Consider the following 24,997-nt stretch of genomic DNA (forward strand, 5'->3'; position numbering starts at 1 on the left):
GGCAGACCAACCGGCCCCACTTCACTCAGGCTGTCCCACATTGCCTGTTCTTTCTCCTGTCTTAGCACCATAATTTATAGCCTAAAATTCTACTACCCAGGGGATCATCTGCCAAAAGAACATTGCATCCTTTGAGATAGATCAAGACGCTACACTATTGCACAGTTGAAGCCTCACCCAAAGTCACAAAACCAGCGAATCAGTGAATATCTATCTTCACTACCCAAATCACACAACTCTATAGCTGATTAGGTCCACGGCTTTGAAGATACGTCCAAACTCCTCAGCTTTACACGCAAGGCTTTGCACAACCTGTATGTGCGGTATCCTTGCCCGCAAAGCCCAGAATTCAGACTCTGCTGGCCCCCCCTCTTGCCCTTATACAGGCAGCCCTCTACCCAGCACCTCCTTGCCCTTCATCTCATGAATGCTCTTTGCAACTCAGCTCAAGTGCCTCTTCTAGAAATCATCCCCAACCCCAGAAGAGTTGGTCACTCCCTTCCCTCAGGCCTGGTTATCTAATAAGTCATCCTACTGCACTGGCCCTGCTGGACTTGAAGTCACCAGAAGTCATTGAGGGCTGAACCTCAGTGGTCTCTGTCTCCCCCATGTCAACCAGCAGGGTCTACTAGCTGATAGTAGATGCTCAAAAAATATTTAATGAATGTAAGTGAATGAAAGGGATGACTTTACTGATGAAGAAACTGAGACCTAGAGATGAAATGGGACCTTTTCAAGGTACTTGGTTGAACTCAGATCAGAACCAGATCTCCTGACAGCCAACCAGGCCCATTTACAGAGTTAGTTTACTACTTTCCAAAGCCATGGAAATTGCATCCAGAGGGGCTGCCTGGCACCCTTGGGTATGAGTTAGAGAGAGCCCAGGGGATGCATGAAGCCTTCATTAAAGACGATTTTGCTGCCTTTCTTAATTGGCTGGAGTGATGGCTCATTAGCATCTGCAGGTTTGAAGCTTGTTGCAGGCCTGTGAGCAGCACCTTCCTTCCCACCTCCCCTAGACAGCTTGCCCCGTTAGAGATAATGGTGGTGGAAAGAGCATTTGATTTATGTTAACATTTCTGTTTAATTACAAGAGTGACAGTGGTCAGAGAGAGGTCACTATCACCACGCCACACACTTATTTATGTCATCATCTGCTGTCCAGGGAAGGATTTGCTGTAAAAGAGGTCTGTGACCTTGGCCCAAATGCCTCCCCTTTTAGGCCTTCAGATGGGCAGTGGGGTGGCCACTCAATGTTTTCTACACATCTTCAAGGTCCATATTTTGTAATTTGGGGGCTTTAGGATAAAAGGACTCCAACCCTCGGAAATGGTTTCTTAGTGAAGTTTCAATCTCCAACATTCTCCTAGTGAGAATATGTGATTTTTTCTCATTATGAGAGTTGGAGAAAATCTCTAACCACAGGCATTAATCCTGTTGCTAAAACAGCTCTGAATACCAACAGAGAGCCTATCAATCATGAGAATTCACTACTACAGCTTTGGAGAGTATGAAAAATAATAACAAAGAGTCAGAATTGAGAGCTTCAAGGTGCCCTAGAGGTCTCGTAGGCCAGCCCCTCCCAGAGCCAGGCTGCTTTCTTCAGCAGTATTTCCAGGGTCCGGGGGACCTGGGAAGGCATTAAAGGGGAAAAAAGAACTCAGAGTTCAAATAAGTTCGGGAAATGCTGAGTTAAATGCAGTTAAAAGTCCTTTTACAATAAAGAGTTTTCAGAATTTTCAGTGCACTAGTAAACATAGGGAACCCGAAGAGAATATGGTACCAGTGTTTCTCAGGGACGTCATTGTCCTCACAGCCGGCCACCCACATCAGGTTTATAAAACACACATTGGGAAATGCCACTCTAAGAATTTTGCTTGCTGACCCAAGCAACACTCACACACATGTTTAATCCTTACAACTCCAAGGAGGGGCTTTGTCGAGGTTTTTCTTCTTGCAAATGGTACAAATCTACTCAAACTAGTTTTAGTATAGGAAGAAAGGTTTTGGGAGGGAGGCTAAGGGAAGGAGGAAAGGACAAAATGAAGTAAGGAGAGAGGAAAGGAAGGGAGGACGGGAGGGAGGGAGGTGGGTGGGTCAGGATTCTAGGGCGGTAAGGAAAGTCAGACCCCACAGGAACTGATCCAACCACTGGATGCGTCAGATGGAGGCAATCATGTCCCTGCCTCTCTCTCATGCCCTCTGATCTCTGTGAGTTCCACATCTCCCTTTGGGTGTGCAGTCCCTCAGAGAAGCTGAAGAATCTGCCTTGATTCTGTGGCCCCCGGGGAGTAGGGATCCAGGTGTGTGTGTGTTAGCCCTGCTCCTCCCTCTTGTCCTACACTCCTCCCAGAGCATGACCAGGTGTGCCTGAGGCACTGCATTGGGCTGAGAGAATTCAACAGGTCAGCTCCCTGCAGTGGTAAGTGAACGCTAGGGCTTTGGAGGGAGTGCAGTTCTGTGGTTGAGAACATGGACTTTGGGGTCAGTCAGGTGGGATTGCAAGTTCTATTGTATGACCTTGGGTAAGTGTCAGGGCTTCACTGAGCCTCATTTTTCTTGTCTGTAAATGGGAATACTAAAGAGTCATGAGGATTTTGTGAGATAGTGCATTTAAAGCACAGTGCTAGGCACACTGGAAGTTCTAATTAAAAATGTGTTCTTCCTCTTCCTCTTTCTCCACATTAAAGAAGCATGCAATCCAATGTAGGGAGAATAGGCAGAGAGATGTTCCAGGTTTCATCAGCTAAGCTTATATTTAATAATACAAGACCTGTACTATGATATTAATAGTAGAGGAGGTGCACTCCAGCATTTAATAGCAGTAGATGGTTATCATACCATGATAGATGGTGAATGCAATATTCACCACTAGACTAATGCAATGGTACTAGACTATGGTTGTGGTAAAAGCAGATGAAACCTATACTAAAGTTTAGAGCAGCAATATGTAGCAACTATAACACACTCAACTATAGCTATCTACAATAGTTATATTAGGTGATATGAAAATAGAAAACAGAGTGTTTAGTAAAGACATAGGGCAACTGTATGCTCCATCTTGCTTGCTGCACTCCAATTACACTCTGTTATGGCCTAGGTATGAGGTATCCACCAAAAACTCATATGTGAAACAATGCCAGAAAGTGTAGAGGTCAAACGTTGGCTTCCAAGAGCTTTAACCTACTCAGCACATTAACCCACTTGATGAGTTACCTGGGTGGTCACTGTAGGCAGGCAGGGTGTGGCTAGAGGAGGTGGGTCACTGGGGCCCGACTTTGGGGTTTACATTTTAGCCCTGGTGAACAGAATTCTGTCTCTGCTTCCTGCTGGGCTTGTCCTGAGCTGCTTTCCTCATCCATGGCCTTCCACCATGATGTTCTGCCTCACCTTGGAGACAGAGCAATGGAGCAGCTGTCTGTGCTCTGAGATCCCTGAAACTGTGAGCCCCAGATGAATTTCTCCTTCTCTAATTGTTCTTGTCACATCTTTTGATCAGAGAGAAGAAAAAACAGATTAAAACACCTTCACCTTTGTTTTACTTTAGGTCTTAGGTTTAATAATACTTCACAGAAAGTCCTTCCCAGCACCTACTGTAATGTATAAAGCTGTTCCCCCGCCCTTTCCATTGCAGTCATTTTCCCCACCTCCCAACCACTTATCAATCTGTGAATATCCTAGCTAGCTATTGGTTCATCAGTCAGCTTGCAAGTATCCTTCTCTGTTATTGGTCCCCTATTAGCCTGGCGGAATTCAACCGCCATCTTTTCTCTCTTGCTTTTCTCTCCCCCTGACTTGCTTTCTTTCTCCTCCTTGCTTTCCACTCTCTCTAGCGCGTGCCCTTTCTCGTTCCCTTTCTTTTCCTCTCATTTTCTCTCTTACCCTGCTGGGAGACTTAATAAACTCCCTTATGTCATTTCCTGTGTCCGGCGTGGTTTTCGTGGGATTCCTTACACCTACAATATGAAGCAGGTCCCCAACGGACTCTTTCATAGCCATCTGTACTGTCCTTTCATGGCCCTTGGCCTAATGTGTAGTCATGTGTGCATTCAAGTGACTATAGGTTTAATGTTGTCTCTACCTCTCCACTGTAAACTTCAGGGTCAGGACTTTGTCTCCCTTGTTCTCGAAGCCCCAGTACCTGGCACACTGCTTGACACAGAATATGCCCTTAATATGTATTTTGGGAATGAATAAATGAACCAAACAGCAGTGTTCCATGATTGTGCTACAGCACAAAGCTGCTGTCCCCAGAGTAGAGTAACTATTGACAGATGCTATCAACTTCCAGCCTCTTATCTTCACCTGCATGGCCTCCTAACCCCACATGTTTTATTCCTGTGCTGATGTTCATGTGAATACTGTTATGGTTTAGCCAATTCTGAATTCTCTGCCACACTTCATTATTATACAGGGCCTCACAGGGCTGTCTCTTTTTAATGGCACTTTGAAGCCACATTTGATTATCACAACTCTTTGAAAAAAAGAAAGTCAACTTTTACTATATCCATTGGAGCAAAGAGGAAACTGAGGCTGGGAAGGTGAACAGTCATGGGCAAGGCCACAGGCTGCATCCAGGAATGCTCTGTTCTGAACACCTTTCCTTACCAATCTGTGGGCAGAAGCAGAGTACTGCAGCTCTCTGTCCTGCCCTTTGAAGTCTTGCTTATCCTTGGAGTGGACACTTTCTCCCCAAGCCTCAGCTTCCCTCCAACCCTCTTAGAAGAGTAAAATGTGGTGAAAGGCACCTTTCCTCATTAGTAGAAGCTCTGGGGAGAGGATCTGTCAAGAGTAGTATGGCCACATGAAAACATTAGGCTAAGTGAAATAAGCCAGTCACAAAAATACTGTGTGCCTCCAGTTATATGAGGTACTTAAAGTAGTCAAACAGTCAAATTCATAGAGACAGGAAGTAGAATCATGGCTGCCAGGGGAAGGGGGAGAATAGGGATTTATTGTTTAATGGATGCAGAGTTGGGGGTTAATGGGTGTAGAATTTCAGAGATGGATGGTGGTGATGGTAGCACCACATTATGGATGTATTAAATGCCATTGAATTGTTCACTTAAAATGGTTAAAATTATAAATTTTATATTACATTGTATTTTTTTTTTTTTTTACCCCAGTAAAAGAAAGAAAAAGAATGGTGTGGCTACTGAGTTTGCAATATGAACATTTCCAAGGAGCTCTGAGGGGATCTGGGAGCTGAGGTTTGAGGGGTGGATTTTGCAGAGCCAAGAAGCTGGAAGGCCTTTGGGGTGTGGGGCGATGGGCTGAATCAGTTTATGAGAGATTAGCAATTCTCAGTGTCTCACAGATGCAAGGCTGTGCACACGTATGATAGCATTTGCACACTCTCTTTGCCACCTCCTCCTGTCCATCCCTTCCTTTGCAGAGAAGACAGCCCCCCTCCACACCCCACTGTGTTTTCTAAGCATTCGCAATGCCCAAGTCGCCTTGCATTTGAAAAACAGACTTTCCATCTCCATATGACAATATGAAACTCTGTGTTGGGTTTGCATTTCTTAATTAGGTGCTTGTCATTGTGTATTCCATAGAGCCACGTATAAGTAAACAGTCATAGACCTTTGAATAAATTTATTGGTTTTATTTATGTTTCTGGGCATAAAAATCTATAATTACCAGGTACAGCCTCAGTATAACTGGTATTTAATGACAATTACTTTTTGTTACCATAGAAATGAGTCCAAAGTAGTTACCCATAATTTCTCATTTCCCAAACCTCACACATGCTGAATTGCAATATTACCATAGTAATTGCCTATTAGTCATCATAAAATACGCAGTTACCCAAAAGATAGCAGGATGCTGTGAAATTTCTCATCTTCAGAAAACCTCAGTGCTGCTTGGGAGCATAGAGATGGGGGAGAGGAACAGACCTCCATGGGAGGCACAGAAATGAGTCTGCTTTAGAGCCCAGCACTGCAGACCCCGTGGTGGGAATGGATGCTGTATGATCTGCAGATGTTCACCATTGTTGTCTCCTGGCCCTGGCAATCTTTATGTAGCTAAAGAGGCTCCAGTGCAGTAAATCCAATTTAACTGAGGGTTGTTGAGGGCCTGCTGGGTGTCGGGCCCTGTCCTGGGCCCTGAGAAAGCAGAGGAAATCAGAGGCTGTCCTTGTCAATAAGAAGCTCAGCATTTGTGCTAGAAGGCAGCGCCTACCCACTGTCCATCATGTGTATCATCTCATTCACTCCTCACGGAGGCCCTGTGAAGGGTAATGTGATAGCCCCATTTTAAATAGAGAAGGAAATCAAGGCACAGAGGTACAAAGGACCTTGTCTCAGGTTCCCTGGCACAAAGGGGCAGAGCAGGCATATGAACCCACCAGGACTAACCCTTAGTACAACTTGTGTACACTGTCTCCTGAAGCAGGGAGAGCCTCCTTGTGATCAGGGGGATTTTTAAAGGATGAAGTATCTACAGGAGTTCAATAGACATAAAAAGGAACTAGAATGTGCAGCAAAGCATTGTTAAATGTAGCAGAGGGTGAAATATCAGAGGGAACATTTCACACACACGTGTACGTGTGCAGGCACACGCACACAAACAAACACACACACACTTACATGGCCTACCTCGTCCACCTTAGCATCCAGAAAAGGAAACATTTCAAACACCCCATGTAGAAGAGAACATAAAATCAGCTATGTAAAATGTTAGATACAGGTCAGTGTTCTATTTGCTGTGTGATAGCATAAAATCTACCCGTTTTTATCAAGCAAGAATTGAAAAACAAAGATCCACAGCAAGTATTGCCCCACTGAGAGTCCTGGTATCCCCTCCTCATGCTGGGCCTCTTTCTCTGCCCAGCCACTTACCCCCAGCCCCAAATGCCCCCCCACAGCATCTTGGAGGGATGCCTAGAGAGCCCCTCAGAGCCTCCCGGAGGGCCAGTCATGCCCCTCTGGTGGTTCATCTCCAGGCATGGTGGTTCCCAACGCATCATGCTGTGCTGTTGCCCCTCCAGCTGTTAGAGAGTTCAGGCTGCGCCTGCCAGATTGACTCCCTCTGCTCTGCGAAGGAGCCCCGGAGTCCAGCGCATCTTCTATACGGCAGCCATTGTGTGCCTGGAGAGGAACAACCAGAGGGCTGTGACATGCCCCCAGGAAACCCTGAGATTGTCTGTCCTCATTCTTCCCCGCTCGCTAGAGCCATGCCAGCTCCTGTTGTCCAGGCTGAACATCCCCAAAGACTTCCAACTTTCCATACGTGAACTCGTATCCATTCCTCTCCCTCCGTCCTGCTGTCCTCTGAATGTGCTCCAGATGTTTGTCATTGTCTGTCTTTGAGACCTGGTGTCCGGGACTGAACGATTTTGGTGATGATGACGGCAATGATGATAGCTAACATTTATTGAACCTTCTGTGCCTGGCGCTGTTCTAGGCATTTGCATTTATTTTTTCGTTTAAATTTTAGCACAATTTTATCAATATTCTTATTTCACAGATGAATTCCCTCCATCTGTAGAACTGAGTAGTGGAATAGTGGAAAGGGGCTGTCACAAGCCTCATCCTGGGGACCATACTCCTGTTACAGCCCACATGTACATTGCTCTATGACCTTGAGTTCTTCTCTACCTAAATCCCAACTAAATCTTTCCACTAGCATTTCCGTTAAGTTGCAATTCCCCCATCTTCTCTTACAGCCTTTTGAGAAGCCTGGCACAGGCAGAGCAAGAATCCTCTCCTTCTTTGAACTAAGAAAAAAATGAGTCACAGAGAGGCTAAGTAACTTGTTCAAGGTCACACAGTGAGTGAGCCTCATAGTTAGTTTAGATGCAGCCTGAGTGACAGCAGGGGCCAAATAGACCCTTACCTCCCAGAGACTCTCCAGCTTTATGTAACCTGAGTGATGTTTCTATAGAGGCTGAAAGGACATCAGGGCTGGCAGTGTAATCAGGTGTCTAACCCACAAGTGCACACCGCCAAAACCAATTATTCAAATGAGCTTCCCAGCCAGGTTCCATGGAAAAGGCCAGATGGCTAGACGTCTGTGGAGGCAGTGCCCCATCTCTGTCCCTGCAAGAAACTGAATAGAATTTCAAAGTTAGAGTTGATAGCAAGTTGATTTTAATAATTGATTCTGCAATGAAGACAGGCCTCTGAGGAGACTGTAACCCAGAATGAGTGACCAGGGAGACTGGCGGAGCGAAACACTGTGGAAGAATCAAGAACTCCAACATCGTGGGCCTTGGTTCCAAAACCACTGCTTGAATAGTGCTGGTTCCCAGTGTAAAGTCCTCAGGGGCACCTCGCTGCCCGTCAGGAGGAACCTATATTCTTTAGCCTGGGACTCAAGGCTGGGGCAGTGTCACTGAGCTTCATTTCCCACTGTCTGCCTTGCCGCTTCCCCCAAGTCCTCCCTGGGCCCTTTCCACTGGCATAAGCCAGCCTGCTCTTATTTACCTCTGGCTTTTGCTGGCACTCTGCCTCTGCCTCTGCCTAAGAAGGCTTCCAACTAAATAATTTCCTTCCTGTCTTCTATTTTTCCTCTTCCTTCCCTTCCTTCCCTCAAACATTCACCCAGCATCTATTTTGTACCACGTGCTGGGAACACAAGGTGGGCTTGGCACTGGGCTTGTCTCACAGTCCAGAGGGGAGACAACTGCTCTGGTGAAGGAGGCCAGGGGCTTCGGGACTGTGGAGACACAGAGGCCCTCCTAATACAGCCAAGAGTGTTGGCGGGGAGAGGCAGAGAAAATGTCCTGAAGGCGATATTGTGAGAGGAGTCTCAAGTAGAGAGTGCGAGTTGACCGGAGGAATAGAATAGTAACATGTTCTAGACCAGAGGAATAATAATATTAAATAGCAATATTGATAATAATACAAAGCATTCATCAACTTATACAAGCTGCCAGACACTGTTCAAGCGTTTTATATGTGTTAATCCACCAGAGATTTAAGGGCGATATCACATTCCTGCTTCCATTCACCCTATTACCATTTTAGGAGATCCAGGGGTCAGAAAAGTAGAGGTCAAAATATTAGTTTTATTATTAATAAAAGCAGGGTTTGGAGGGCATGACCAATTTCCATAGCCAAAATTGGCCTCCTTTTTACTTCACTCCAAAACTTAGCTTCCCCACCAGCCAAAAGCAGAGCAGGAAATGAGCTGCCTGGACAAATCACACCTAGTGGCAGAGAGAAGGCCAGAATGGACCTTCCCTTCAGGGCTCCAGATCCAGAAAATACATGACAAGAAGAGTGAGGCCCAACAGGCTCTGCTCTTTTTCTCCAGTGGACCGATCAGATAAGGTCCACTCCCTTCCTCAGGAAAGGGGTAGCAAGGGAGTAGAGAGGAAGACTGAAGTGCCCACTGGTATGGAGAGCAACAGGGAGTTTGCCCAACAACCACGTGACTCTATGAGGTAGGTCCTAATATTATCCTAATTTTGCAGCTGCACACAGGGCGGTTACTTTGTTTGCCCCAGGTCCCACTGTTAATAGTAGGAGATCGAGGAGTTAAACCCAGAATCTTAGAGCTCAAGCTGCTGAGCCTTGCTGCTTGAGCCTTGAGTGGTGGGGATCCTTGGAGAACGCAGTATGACTGGAGTGGCTGGTGCTTGTGTGATCAGGGCTGCAGCCCCCGACAGCGTATAATGCATCCATCATAGAGTCACCAGCTAATAGGGTGGTGGAGGTTGAGGCGCAGCCCAGGCTTAGCAAGTCTGGAGACTCAGTAAAATTGCATCAGCCCACGGGAGGGGCACCTTTGTGCAATTAGCTCAGAAGCCCTCTGACGTACTCACTTTCCATGCTGCACAGAGCTGTGACACGGTGTAAGTAGTGTAGGGATAAGTGGGCACTAGATAGTGGAGGACCCTGAACATTCTACCACCATCGGGCCATAGGAGCAGCTAGCATGTGTAGTGCTCATCTCAAACTAGGCAGTGTCCTCAGCGTTTTCCAGGTACAATCTCATTTAGTTCTCAAAGCAACCCTCTGCGCATGGCAAACTCCCCACTTTTCAGATTAGGGCTGAGACACAGAGAAGTCCAGCCACAAAGATACCATGCCGCTGAGCCAGGATTTTATCTGGGCGGCGTGACTCCAGAGGCCACACTAGAACTTACAACCATTCTCAGCCTCTTTGTTCTCAGAGCTCCTTGTTCTCAGATGGGTGAGGGGCTTTCTAGCTCCCAGATCTTGGGAAGACATAAAGGACTTCTTCCCCCTTGATACCCTTCTGCCCTTTTTTTGAACCTAAGATGTTGCAATAGCTAATTTCCAGCTCTGAGGGTCAATGAGCTCCTTTAGAAAATGTCCTCCCTTAGACCTTTTGAAAAAGAACAAATTCCTGTTAATGTTCTTATGGAGAGAAATATAACCCCTTGTTTTTGGAATGGACTTCCAACCCTAACCTTACATAGCTGTGTGACTGTGGCAAGTTCCTCTGCCTTCCTGGTCTCAGCGTCCCCTTTATGAAGTGTGAGGATTGCACTCAATGAGTCTCTCCAGGTGTTGAGTTGCATGGCAGGACAACATCCCCTGCCCTGGCAGGCCAGCGCTTGTTGCTGCCAAGCAGGAGATGGGAGGGAGGAAGGATGGACCCCTGCAGTGCTTGTCCTGCGCAGGGAGAAGGCACCCCATCAAAACTTCTCTTTGCCTGCTAGGGATATTGCTGGGAGAGTGGAGTTGGAGATGCTCCTTCTTCAGGTGTGAGCACTCCCTCTGATCCTACCACCTTGCCAAAAAAGTCACCATTAAAGGGTGAAGGTCTCGCTGAGTCTTGGAGACAGGAAACCTAGTGCTGATCCTGGCTTTGCTGCCAACCAGAGGGGCCTTGCAGGGACAGGCAGTTTGCTCCCTGCGCAAAGGTTCTTGGTCAAGGAGCCGATGGAGGACGTGTCTGCTCCCAAGCCACAGTCTGGCTGGAGAAAGTGGCATCATTTTATATTCACCTACCCAGAAGGGGCACCTATTTGTAGCTGTTCAGCGTGGTGAGGGCAGCATTTCATCAATTTGCCTACAGGTACCTTTCATGCTCGCCCTTCATTTGAGACTTAGTTTCCCTATTTAAATGCATTTGCATCCACTCCCTGCTGCACAGGAGCGACAGTCCTCTCTCAGACTTGGCCTGAACTCCTAGGACTAAGAGAGAGCAGAATGCGGGTGAAGTGTGTGAGCTTAGAGCCAGCAGACTGGGTTCAAGTCTCCCACTTCTTGCTGAGTCATGGACAAATTCCTTAACCCTCTGAACCTCTGTGCATTTCACCTGAGCCTCAACCATGTACCAGTCACTGAGCAGTCATCAAAGACTCGGCGGGAGTGAAGGAGATTCAGTCTCTGCCCTAATAGCCATTTGAAGGTCTTTGAGCAAAAGTGATGAATTTGTCCAAAGTCACAAAGCTATTTGGTGGCAGATTTGAGACTCGAACTCAGGCCCAGACTGTGAAGCTGGTGTTCTTACATATCCTCCTCTCTTTATTCACAGTGTGCTCATGGAGATCTCCCTGTTGTGATGATCTAAGGAGGGATGTGAGGCAAATGCTTTAAATCTCTCAGGATGCTGGTGAGGAGGGGTGACTGTGTTATGATCACCCCTTGTGTTTGGGACAAAGGGCACTGCCTCCATCTACACCACAGCAGAGCTCAACCCACCTGCTGGGCACTTTGCAGAGGCTGTTGATGACAGATTGTCTGGCATTCTGACACTGGCCAATCAATAGAGCTGGAAGGTGCCTCAGGCCAAGGGCAATTGAATCCCAACCTTTTTGTGGCATTAAATAAAGCAATATTTATTTTGCTTTTGGTGCAAATATACTTAATCCAATACAGCTCATTGGTAATGCTGAGAAACTGCTGTGTTCAGGGGACAACTGCACGCATGCCCCATACATCTCTGCTTGTCAATGCCAAGGCTCCTGGGAGTATGCAGCCTCACGGTGCTCAGGGCGAGATTGATCTGGAGCCGCCAAACTGCCTTTTTCTCTATCCTTTAGAACAGATGAAAAGGAAATCATAAGGAGGGGAATTGAAATCATTGCTCTCGTTCTGGCTGCCATTACTGCAACAGGGATGAGACACAATGCCCTTCCCAGGTTGGAGCTATTTATTTGCTATTTGAATAACATTCTCTGGGACCATTGTATCTCTGCCACTGGGCAAAGCAGGAAGAGAAGAGGACAGGAAGAGCAGACGAATGAGTAGCTCGGGGTCCCTTTCATAGATCACACAATCTCACTGACGCAGGAGGGAGCTCAAAGGGCGACTAAACCACCCTGGCATCAACAAGAACGACATTTGAATCGCAGCTCTAGATCCTAGCAGTTCAACGACCTTCTCAAGGTCAAATCCTTCTTAGATTTTATTTGTTCATCTATAAAATGAGGATAAATAATACCTACCTCACTTGATTATTTTGAATATGTTTAATATTATCAGATGCTTAAATACTTTATAAAACATAGTTCCTACATTGCTTAATGAGGTGGCTACTTTCTGAGAAATCCTTTGTTAGGTGATTTTGTCATTGTGGGAGAATCAGAGAGTGTACCTACAAAAACCTAGATGGCCACATTGTCACTGAGTGATATGCTCTATGTGTGGTCTTTGATTAAAATGTTATTATAATGTGCATGACTGTAAGTCTAAAAGTAATTGCCAAAGACCCATTTGCAAACCTGAGACTCATGCATTTGTGCATTTTTGTACTCACTCACTCACTCATTCATTCATTCAATAGATACATTGAACCATCTCTGCAATTGGAGATAATTGTAGATAATGTTGGAGCAAGGGTGACTCCATTCCAGGGAGTTAGACATTGTCCTTGCCCTCATAGGACTCACGGTTTAGAAGAAAAAAAAAAAAAAAAAGATATTTGAAAGTACCTCTAACTCAAGAGGACAAAATTATTTATTATGCAGCTATATGTAAATTTGGACTCCATATACTTGAATTTTCTAGAATTATTCTTATATCAAATATTTTGTTCCATTGGTGCCATAAATACTTGCCCCATTCTTGTCAGATGCTAGGTCTTGATTTTAAGTTCATGCAGAAAACTCATCTTAAAAATAAATAATGGAAAAGCACCAAGGATACACAGACCCAGGATGTCATACTTAGTGACTCTAAACTGTCAATCAGAGAAATGAAAGCCTGCTATCTGGGGTCATTTTGTCCATTTCCCAGTCTTTAGACTGCTATTTCTTGGTCCTGAAGCCAAAGAGCTTGCACCAGCCCTGGCCTCCTAGTGCCTACAGTCAGGGACACAAGCATAACACACTAGGAGCCTATAAATAAGTAAAATTTCTAGACATTCTTGCTTCTCTGCATGTGCCACACTCCCTGCCTGGAATGCTCTTTAGTGCTTTGACTCCTATCTGTATCCCACACATACCTCAAATTTTAAGAAAGGCATAAAACTAATATTAAGGTATTGGTAATCCTTGGCTAGTTGATGTTTCTTTTTAAAAGCATATCAACCCTTTCCCTAGACTACTTTGTTTTCTTTGTATTTTAACTTTATTGGACATATATGCTGCCTTCATTGATGCTTTAGAATAACATAATAAAAAATTCAGAAAGAGACCCCCTCAAGAAGCATAATTGCTTTGTTTTACAAAGAACAGAGAATCCAAGGAGTGCAGATAACATTCCCAAGATGACATTGACAGTGGAGGTGGATCATGAACTCTGACTCCTAGCCAGAGCTCGTGATCTTTGCTAAGATGTTTTGTTCAGTAAATATGCAACTACTTATAGATTGGTCGCCATCAGAAGCATTCTTAAAAAATCAAAGACATGCCTTGTTCAGGCAGTACTCACTGAAGAGTTTCACAAATGCTTTGGCTTCTAAAGAGCCCTAGGGTCCCTGGAGAATTGAGGTTGCCTTTGAATCACCACTCACACGGCTTTCATGACCAGGCTGGAACAAGGAGTTGATCTTTCTGGATCTCTCACCTCTAACACTTTTCCTTCTGTGTTGAATCTCACTTTATATATATATATATATTTATATTTATATATATTTATTTACATACATATATTTATTTATATATATATATATATATTTTTTTTTTAAGTGATTTCTTGGAAGCAGCATGACCAAGGGGGATGACCACAGGGGCCCAGGGCCAGGATCCATCTGGGCCCTATGGTGGATTGGCTATGTGGCCTTACCTTCCCTGGTTTTAACACACCCACTTGAAAAATGGAGTCCACCTGTGTGTCTGGATGGTTCTGAGAAGTATATCAGACACAACTGAAAATCCTCCATAGCTATTTCTTCAACACCTCCCATGCTCTAGGCTCTTTGTCAGGCACAGGGATACCATAACGGTGTGGCTCAGCAGAAAGGACAGACTCAATGATTACTCCCTCTCCTACAGTGGCCACTCTGATGGCCAGCAGTGGTTGCTGCAGGAGCAGAGGAAAAGCCCCTGCCCCACGCTTGGAAGGAGTGCAAATCCTCCTCCACTTCCTGGAGGAGGAGATATTTAAGTTTAGACCATTTTAATAGTGCCACCATTATCACTACAGGCACTATCATCACTGCTATCATTTATTCAAGTTCTCTCTGTGGTGAGGATTCTGCTGGGCCATTTACATACATTAGTTCATGTACGTGATCCAGAAGGTCAGGGTTGTTATCCTCATTATACATATGATAAAACAGAAGCCCAGAGGGGTATTAAAAAAGAAATTTTAAAAAGGTCACATATCTGGTAAGGAGTACAGCCAAAACTTAAACCTAATTATGAGTCCCCAAACCCCCAGTCTCCACAATATAGTTTCATTGTTCTGTGCGACTTCATAGGACAAGGCTGAGATGATAGCAGAAGTCACTGAGAGACTAAATTTTAGTTAAAGAGAAGGAAGAATTTCTTAATGGAGCTGTCTGAGAATGAGCTAAGCTACCTGGAGAGGTACTGAGCTAGTTAGGACACCTTTACCAGCCCAAGACGTTGCAGAGGGCAGAGGAGAAGCAGATAACTAAGCATCTGGAAGGACATAGTTGTTTATGATTTGGTCCTGTTATCAAAGACAATGTTCCTTTCCCAATTTTTAGATGTTCGCGGGGTGGTTGGAAGAAGTCTGTGGATAACACTCAGACCTGTGGTTCCCTCTGCTTGGTGACCAGCCTTGGAAAGTGGATAATATAGAGCCCTCCTGGAGTTTTCTAGAAATTAACCCATAAGGCCATAGGGTTAAGAATGCATTCAGATAAAGTAACAAAGACTGTCTTTAGTCACTTAAGCAGAAAATAAATTGATAGGAAGGGGTTCACAGAACCAAGAAGAAGCTGGAGTTGAGACTTGATAAATAAACAATTAACAGAGTAGCTCCGAAGGGCAGTGTCTGTGTCTGTTTTCTGTTGCTACAACAACCTACCTGAGATTGGCTAATTTATAAAGAATAGAAGTTTATTAGACTTGTGGTTCTGAGAAGTTTGAAAGCATGACATTGGAGTCTGCTTGTTATCTGCTGAGGGCATGACATGGGGGAAGAGAGCAAGCATGCCCCTTTGGGTCTCTCTCTTCTTACCAAACCACTATTGCCATCATGGAGCCCCAACCTCAGGACCACATCTAATCTTAATTACCTCTCAAAGGCCCCTCCTCCAAATGCCATTAAGTTACAAACTTGAGGGTTAAGTTTCCAACACATGAACCCTTGGGGGACACATGAAAACTACAGCGGACAGCAGTAATTCACCTCTGTCCCACGGCAGCACTGCCTGCTGCACCACCCTCCCCACTGCCTTGCATCGCCTAGTTCCAAGTCCTGGACTGGAGTGTCTGTTGCCTGAGTCTGGTTCCCTGCTGCTGCCCTGATGGCCAGGTCCCAAAGGGAGGGATTGACTCATCTGGCTCCCATGGTGGGAGATAGGCACAGCCATGGCCTTCTTAACTTGTAAATTGGAGGACCAAACTTGCCCCACTCAAACTCCTATCTAATAACAGAATATGAGGAAATATCGATGATAGGTGGGAGCAAATGTTAACTATGGTCAGGTGGGAGCAGTGTGGATTGGAACTCAGATTGCCGATTCCCAGACTGGAAGGAGAGATACGAGATCATGCCTTATCACTGCTGTCACTCCAGCCTCCTGCGGAGTGCAAAATGAACAGTTTATGTCACTCGCAAAGGACATATCATAAAGTACTAATTAAGTACAATAAAACAACAACACAAAAATTCTGAGCTATTATCAAGTACCAGAACCTGTGCCAAGTTGAGTTCGTTATGTGTATTAATTCATTTAACCTAAAAACATTGTCCTGACTTATAAATGGATGTGAACCTGTGAGCATATCTTCTTTCTCCTGTTAGGCTATATGTTTCTTGAAGTCAGGGAACACCTTGTCTCAATGGCTCTATCCCAGTCACATGATGCACTACTATGGTACTTGATGCATGGAAAGTCCCAATGCACCTGTAACAAATTGCTGTATTTAACTCTTAGTTCATCTTTGGTTTCTAAACCCCCCTCAATTTACTTAACATTCTCAGAGACAGAGAGCCTGCCCTAATCTGGTTGTTCCGTAGGAGAGTGTGGACATTAAGGCTGGAGAGATCTGGATTTGAAGCCTGCTCCTCTGAGTGTTAGCTGAAGGACCCTGAGCAGAGCTCAGGTGAAGGGGGTCCTTGGGGGTCTGTCATTGTTTTTTCTTAATCACTCCCAAGAGTAGTAATATTGCAGACAAGAATATTTAAGAACTGCATATGTAAATCTGTAGATCAAGACACTAATTAAATGTTTCCTTTGTGAAAGATAATTTAGTATAGTCAGAGGAGAACAGAACCAGATAGGCAATTGGTGAGATCTTGGATGTTCAGAACAGGTGATCTGAGTTCAAATTCTAACTCTCCTTCAGAGTGACTCTGTGACCTCAGGGAAAATTATGTAAACTTCTAGGTCTTTGGTTTTTTTTTTTTTTTTTAAATGGTAATGCAACCACAAGACTGGGATCCTAATTTGAACAAGATGTACTCCATGTTTGTATAAATATGCCAAAATATACTCTACTGTCATGTATAACTAAAAAGAACAAATTAAAAAATCTAAAAATTATAATATAGAGTTATTTATAAAAAGAATGTGTAGTAGATGCTCATTAGATGTAAGTCACAACTGTATTTAATGCTCTAAGCTCAGAAAGAAAAGGTGGTAGGAATTGTGTCAAAAGGCCAACGGTTTCCTTTTTGAGTGATAGGAAGGGGATGTTACTTTTTTTTTAACCTTCTATATTGAGGACTATTTATCATTTTAAAGGGTGATTTTATAGTCAGTCAATCCTCCTTCCAAGCAATTCTACTTCTGGGAAACTGTTTTAAGAAAAAAAAAATGCTGAAATGTGGAAAAAAAAAAAAACTTTAGAGATCAGAGTATTCAACAGTGCATTGTGAAAATAGCATAGCATTGAAACATAAATGTGCCACCGTTTGGAAATGGCTGAATGAATTATGGGACTGCATACAATGGGGATAATGTGACATTACAACACCATTATAATGCTAGTTACAAAGGGTTTAGTAACAAAGAAGATACTTATGTTGTGATGGCAAATGAAAAAGGGACCCACTTTCAAGTTCAAGGTCAGAAGTAACTTGCCAGGAGGATGAGCATCCGCGACCTCTCTGTTTAGACCAGAGAGAAAGATTAGTGTGTAGGCATCACTGCTCTCACAGAAATCCTGGAACATGGGGGACATTGCTTTGCAGGCTCCTCCCCACTGAGGATGGAGGGTAGGCAGATTCAGTCAACACTGGAAGAGTCTAGTCCTAACACAGCCTGGGCTCCAACTCTCTTCCATTTGCAGTTGGGGAAACGTTCCTCAAGAGAACAAAGGACTTGCCCAAAGTCACCTATTAAGCCAGTAGCAGAGCAGGAGACCGGAACCCAGTGACCTTCCCTCTGCCTTACCAGGGGTGGGCCAGCAAGGTAGAGAAGGCAGGACTCTCCTGAGAATCTCAAGGTGGAGCCAAAGGATGATTCTGGAAATTTTCACATTATTCCTTGGTTCTCATTGAGGTGGTGGCAGCACAGTGATGAGGAAATAAAGTTCTCTCAGGGGGCATTGAGGAAAGGGGCATCAGGTAAGGAAGAGGCCGGCACCCTGGGCAGGAGTCACCGTCAGCTCCAAATCCACACATGTGACTGACTGCCAGTGTTGAGTAAAGGAAGGGAAAGAACATAAACACACACTTCCCTGGGGACTTAAATCCAAGTCCAAGTGTAAAATTCTGGGAGTCTGGAAGTCTTTAGCTTCTGCACTATGCTTTGTTTTGTAAAGTTGGGAACCAGAAGAAAAGTGAAGACCCTGTTTCCTCTGCCTCCTCCCAGAAGAGCTGCTTGCTGGGTGTCTGTTTCCTGTAGGAGATGTTGAGACTCTGAGGACCTTGGAGGCCTGTTCCCCTAGAGCACAGCCTACGACCTGGCATGTGTGGGGGCTGCATTCCTGAAGGGGGGAGGGAGGAGAGAAGCAAAGGAGTTTTAGATTATGCCCTTCAGGACTGACCATTTCTTTGAAGCCAGAGACAAGAGGGAGAAGACAACTCAGATGAGACCCAGAGGCTCATGGAATCCAAAATTGAGCCCTGGATTGAGAGTTTAGATGACCTAGGTTTTTTTTGTTTGTTTGTTTTTGTTTTAATTAAATATTTTTTAGTTGTTGATAGACCTTTATTTTATTCATTTATTTCTATGTGGTGCTGAGAATCAAACCCAGTGCCTCACACATGCTAGGCAAGAGCTCCGCCACTGAGCCACAACCCCAGTCCCTAGATGATCTAGTTTTAATCCCAACTCCAAGAGCTACTATGGAGGAGAGTCCAGGCTACAAAGCTAGATACTTAGACACCATTCCAAAAGGAATGTACAAGAATTCATGGAGAGGTCTTAACCTGGCATGTAGCAAGTACATGCTACATGATAACTGTTATGTAAAGGGTTATGGGCACAAGAAATATGTGTTGCTTAGGCAGCACCAACCCTGACATCACTGCTTCTTTTGTTTGTTTGTTTTTGTTCTTTTGTTTTGTTTTTGATAACTGGGGATTGAACCCAGGGGCACTTAACCACTGAGCCACATCCCCAGCCCTTTTTTGTATTTTTTAGTGACAGGCTCTCACTGAGTTGCTTAGGGCCTCACTAAGTTGCTAAGGCTGGCTTTGAACTTGTGATCCTCCTGCCTCAGCCTACCACACCTCTGGGATTACAGGCTTGAGCCACTGTGCCTGGCTATCACTGCTTTTATTGAGCACACTATTTAAAACCTCTCTGTTCTTCAGTTTCCACATGGGAAATTGGGAACAATAATAGCATTTCCATTTGAGATAACGATTAGGTTTGATAAAGTACTAGTATTTACTAGTTAGTTCTTAGGAGAAGTGATGCCAATAAAAGACCCATTAATTATGTTCCCTTGATCATGCTGGTGAACCATGTGGAACATTGCAGCCTGCTGTGAGGACTTGGGCTGTTACATTGCATTTAACAGGGAACTACTTGAGCAGAGGAGAGCAGAGATCTGACCTGTTTCAAGAGAACCACCCTTGAAAAATGGAGGATTAGAGGTGGGATGGAAGGAGGTCCAAGCTCAAGGTGATATCAATGGAAGTACAAAAAGATGCTGGTATATTTTCAAGGTGGAGACAACAGATTAGCAGTAGGTATGAGAGGAAAAGGAATAATGGGGGCACTAATGAGGACACCAGTGATCTTGCCCGAGCATTTCAGTTTACTGTAGAAAATGTACTTGTGTCTATGGATCTTTTTTCTATGGATACCAAAGTGAGATTGCTCCACAGAAGTATTTTTGAAGATTTCCATGACTGTTTTCTTCTTTGAAGTGGGAGTTGTAATAGTAGCAACATCAAAAGGTTGTTGATAGCACTGGAAGAATTAATACAAATTTCATCTCACTCCAGTCAGAATCCCAATTATCAAGAATACAAGCAACCATAAATGTTGGCAAGGATGTGGGGAAAATGGTATGTTCATACATTGCTGGTGGGCTGCAAATTGGTACAACCATTATGGAAAGCAGTGTGGAGATTCCTCAGAAAACTTGGAATGGAACCACAATTTGACCCAGTTATCCTACTCCTTGGTTTACACCCAGAGAACTTAAAATCAACATACTACAGTGATGCAGCCATATCAATGTTTATAGCAGCTCAATTTACAATAAACTTCGGAACCAACCTAGGTGCCCTTTAACAGATGAATGGATAAAGAAAATGTGACATATATATTGACATATATATATGTGTGTGTGTGTGTGTGTGTGTGTGTGTGTGTGTGTGTGATATACACACACACACAATAGAATATTACTCAGTTTTAAAGAGGAATGAAATTCTGGCATTTGCTGGTAAATGGGTGGAGTTAGAGAATATCATGCTAAGAGGAATAAGCCAAACCCCAAAAACCAAAGGCCGAATGTTTTCTCTGATAAGTGGAAGTGAGTTTACAATAAGGGGGAGGGAATAGGGGAGGATAGAGTTACTTTATATTAGGTAGAGGGGAGTGAATGGAGGGGAAGAGGTAAGGGGGAAGGAATGATAGTAGAGTGAAACAGACATTATTACCTCATGTACTTGAAATACTGCATGACCAATGTGATCCTGTAATAAGTATAATCAGAAAAATGAGAGATTACATTCTATTTATATATGATCTATTGAAATGTATAAATGCATTCTACTATCATGTACAACTTAATTAGAAAAAATAAAATAAAACAAAAATTTTTTTAAACAATTAATACAAGTTAAGTACTTAGCACTGTCTTTGGAAAGAAATGCTAGGTAAGTGACATAACCATTGTTCCCACTCCTAACTATTTTGACTTGCAAGAAGCTCAGCCGATTCTATCTATACTGACCCTTACTTTGGGTATTGTTTAGGTGCTCTCTGATGGGGTTTGACCTGAATCGTCACTGGCTAGATCCTTCTCCATGGGCCCACCCGACCCTACATGGAGTAAAGCAGCTCATCATCCAGATGTACAACGACCCTGTGAGTAACTGAATGCCCTCAGCTGCTGCTGGCCTCATGGTATGATCTGGGAAAGGGAAGTGTGCTGGGAAAGTCCACTTGGAGCTTCAAATTTAGAATACACAGGCAAAACCAAGGAGGGACTAGGTCTGCTCTTCTCTGAATTTAGAAGTACCTTCTCCCAATCCCTTCATCTCCCCCACCCCTCACAAATAATTGGGTTTGGTAATGGTGGTCTTGTGGAATGAAGGAATGTATTAGAGCACGTCCATATTCCTCCAAGTACCTTGGTTACAAGCTAAAGAAATGTAACTTGAACTGGTGTAAGCAAAATAGAGAATTTATTAGAAGAGTACCAGGGGTATGTCATTATAACTGAAGACTATAGACTGGCTTCCTCCACACCTAGGGCAAATAACTGCCAAGTGTCACCTCTGGTGGCTGTCACTTCTACCCACTACAGAGACCAGCTTTCATTTTCCAGTTCCAGTTCCAAAAGGTCTATGATTGGCATGGCTTGGAGGACATGTCCACCTCCAGGCACAGCACTCTGCCCAAGAGGCAAATATGTGTAAAGACAGGATGGCTTCATAGGACCCACATGGTTGACCTGGGGGTATCTGGTGGTACCTGTTCCCAGAGAACAGGGCCTACTATTCCAGGACAAAGGGGAACCAGGCATCAGACAATGGTGTCCACACCAAGTTTGTTCACAGGGTCAAGTTCTCTTCTGTAAGAAATGGAAGACAGTAGGGAGGTACACTATAATCATTCTCTTCTAAAGAACTGTAAGAGAGGGTGAGACAAATCAGTTTTTCAGGTGGTGGACACAGGAAGAGGTGGGGTTTATAGAGAAACAGAACTTTATCTTTTCTGAGGATGGAATAAGTGTGTGAACTATGAGCTTTGCCTTACTCAGAGTGTTCAACTTGGAACCAAATGACACTCTGTTAAGACTTGTGCATAGAGGAGACTCAATTGTTTGGAAGACATTCTAGTGAAATGACATCTGAGTCACTTCCAACTGTGATGACTGTGATTTAATGACCCTTAAATCCTATCAGATGACAGATGGCGATGGCTATGACAGCAAAGTTCTCAGAGTTGAGGTGCCTCAGAGGTGCACCGTGCAACCCTTTCTATTTCCTCTTGATGAAGATGCCAATAATACCAAGGAAAACATGTATTTTGATCAGACAAAAATGTGTGCTTAAAAATAAAGTCACATGTTAGAACAAGGATTAACCAAAAAGTTAAATTCTGAGGCACAATATAGTTATCCTGGTTATTGAATAACTGTTTTCTTGATTGTGGGTGTGAATTTTGGCCTCCTGGGCCCTTTTCTGGCCCACCTCCTGTGTCAGGGCTTACATGGCTACAGCTTTAGCGTATTGGCTTCCTTCTTCAATGTCATCAATTAGAAGTTACACATTTGCTCCCAAACAAATGGGCATTTGTCCATGTTGCAAAACAGATCAGGCAAAACTGAGTTTCGGAGATTTTAGGACGTTATTTATGGCATGAATAGATTGACTATGAGCTTGTTGGATACTAATAAGTATACTTTGGAAGCTGGGCTAGTTTTATAAACTATTTTCTTCCTGAAAGTCCACGACTTTTTGCCTCAAGTCCCAGAAGGTACATAGGGACCTAATGCAGGAGTCTAGCTGATCTGGAACAGGATCCCAACTCCCTCTGTCTCTTCCCAGCCCCCAATATTATTTGGGGGTAAGAAGGAGGCTTAAAACAGCGTGGATTTATATCTCATAGGTAGTTTTCTGGAATGTGGGTCCTCAGCTGAGGTCTCAGAGGCTGCAATCAAGGTGTCTATACAGGCTGTGATCTCTTCCTGGGGCTTGATCCTCATCCAGTCTTTTACTCCATTCTTTCCTTCCTTCTTTCCAAAAACACATACCACATTTCTCTACACCAGACACTGCAGTTCTAATAGTGAAGAAACGCTAACCTTTGCAATATAATGGGGGAATAGACATTAAAGCAGTAAATACTGATAATAGTAGATTAGCAGAGCATATCTGGGATTATTTTTAAAAAGCACAAAGGGTGACATAAGCAGAATGATTATAAGTCTCAGCCTTCCTGGGACAGTTCTGATTGACACCTGTTGTCCTGGAGTATTTTTTGATAGCACCTTCTTTTACTCTTAAGAGTCCTGGTTTGGAAGATAAACTATGTGTTCTCTGGTATATAGCACACCCTCAACAAACACGATCTGGATCTGACACAAGTTCATCTTTGACTTCAGGGATCGCTGTGCCCAGCTGCAAGTGCTGCAGGCCCTGAGGCATCTGCCCTGGAAGCATTGAGTGCGTTTCTGCTGACCTGCAGTGCTGTAGGCATCTCCATAGTCCCTCAACCTTGAACTAGCTGAACCGCCAGGACAGCTCCTAGACTTGTTTCTAAATGCTCACAACCTCACTTTTTCTGTCTTGGTTGTCTTTCGCCCACAAAGTCAACAAGCAGAAAGCCGGTAGGACCCTTAAAACCTGAGTGCTGCTCCTCACCCATTCCTCCCGGCCCCGTGTTGGGTGCTGGTACCCTGGCACAGCCTGGTAGAGAGGGGCATAGAGAGAGTTGCTCTAGGTGCATTCATGGAGGAGGTGCAGGGTGTGTGAGCCCAACCCAGGAGGCAACACCTGAGTTGACACATGAAGGGTGCTCAAGGCAGGGAGAACTTTCCAGACAGAGGAAATGGTGTGTGTATCTGCCTTGAGAGAGAGGTGTACTGTGGAGACTGAAAGTCGTCCTGTGTGTCTAGTCCTGGAGGCAGACAGAAGAACAAAGGGAGAGCTATGATTCTGGCAGCAGTTTGGAATTTATTTTCATGGGAATGGAGATTCACTGAAGAATTTAGGAAAATGACAGAATCGGTTTTCATTTCAGAAAAGCCCTCCGATGCCTGGAGATGGATGGACTTGAGGGGTCCTGGCTAGAGACTGCCAGACCATTTGAGTCTACCGCAGTTCAGCCGAAGAGGAGGGTGGACCATGTAGAGATGTCCAGGAGTGAGACAGGAGGGCCTTAGTGATTGTGGCCCATGGGTTGGGCCTGGGTTGTGGAGTGAATATGGTGTCATTCCTAAGCTGGGAACTCAAGAATAGTATGTGTGTTTGGGGGACCAGGGGGTGCATCCATCCTGGCTAGACGGGCTCCGGTTGAGGTTGCGCAGGAGTGAAGTGTACTGTAAATCTCCTGAAGGAGCCCTTCTGTGAGATGCCTACTGTCCTTGAGTTAGTGATGACTTCACTTCCAAGGCTGCTTTCCTAGCCCGGTGTTCCCAAAACCCTTAACCCCAATTGGGAACACTGACTATTCAGTGATAATCTCAAAAAAAAAAAAGTGTTTAACTGGAGGACCATGCCGGGCCTGAGCTGTGAAGCGTTTCATGTGCCGCTTCCACGATGGGTCCCTCTGGACAGTGTGACTCTTGTTTACCAGTTGTGATTAATTTCCCCCCCGAGGGGCAGAGTCTTGTTAATTTTTCTCTGTGTCCCTTGTGCCCAGTGAGGATCTGACTCTAAGTAGGTACTCAGCATCATTGTTGAGCAAATGATGAAGCAAACCTGGAGCCTCTGACTTGGTTTTAGAAGACTTTCCTGAAGAAAAGGTGCCACTTGAGCCCAGACCTCTCCCCTCTATGTAAACTGCCCTGAGTGTCCTCTGAATTCACTGCCACCCTCACTGTGCCCTCTTTTAATTAGGGTTCTTGTCTGATGACATAAACCCTCCCCTGGGTTTACTTGCCACCTGCTAAGATTGCTCAAAACCCCCAGGGATAGAACCTGAGATGGCATCACCCTCTCTGGTTCCCATGACACAGGTGTCACCATTCCCATGACACAGGTTTCTGATCATCTTCACTGACTTGCTCCATCCCTGGGCTTGATACCTACTCCATGGCCACCAAAGACTCTCCCAGGTCCCAGGGCCCTTGTCTGTCCACCCCCAGCCCATGCCCTCTGTCCATCCACTTCCTGCTTGAGAGTTGAACTTGGGC

The 24,997-nt window shown here is 44.6% G+C and overlaps 1 protein-coding gene across 1 annotated transcript in view; it reads left to right on the forward strand.

Annotated features, from left to right (window-relative positions):
* Positions 1-24,997, forward strand: part of LOC124985227 (BEN domain-containing protein 5) — a 1,510,890-nt gene that overhangs the window by 1,394,754 nt on the left and 91,139 nt on the right. The window contains exon 9 of the mRNA XM_047553797.1: positions 20,889-21,000. Within this exon, the coding sequence (XP_047409753.1) occupies positions 20,889-21,000 (112 nt within the window). The remainder of the gene's footprint in view (positions 1-20,888; positions 21,001-24,997) is intronic.

This window comes from Sciurus carolinensis, chromosome 1 (assembly GCF_902686445.1).
Source record: "Sciurus carolinensis chromosome 1, mSciCar1.2, whole genome shotgun sequence".
Classification (NCBI taxonomy): domain Eukaryota; kingdom Metazoa; phylum Chordata; class Mammalia; order Rodentia; family Sciuridae; genus Sciurus; species Sciurus carolinensis.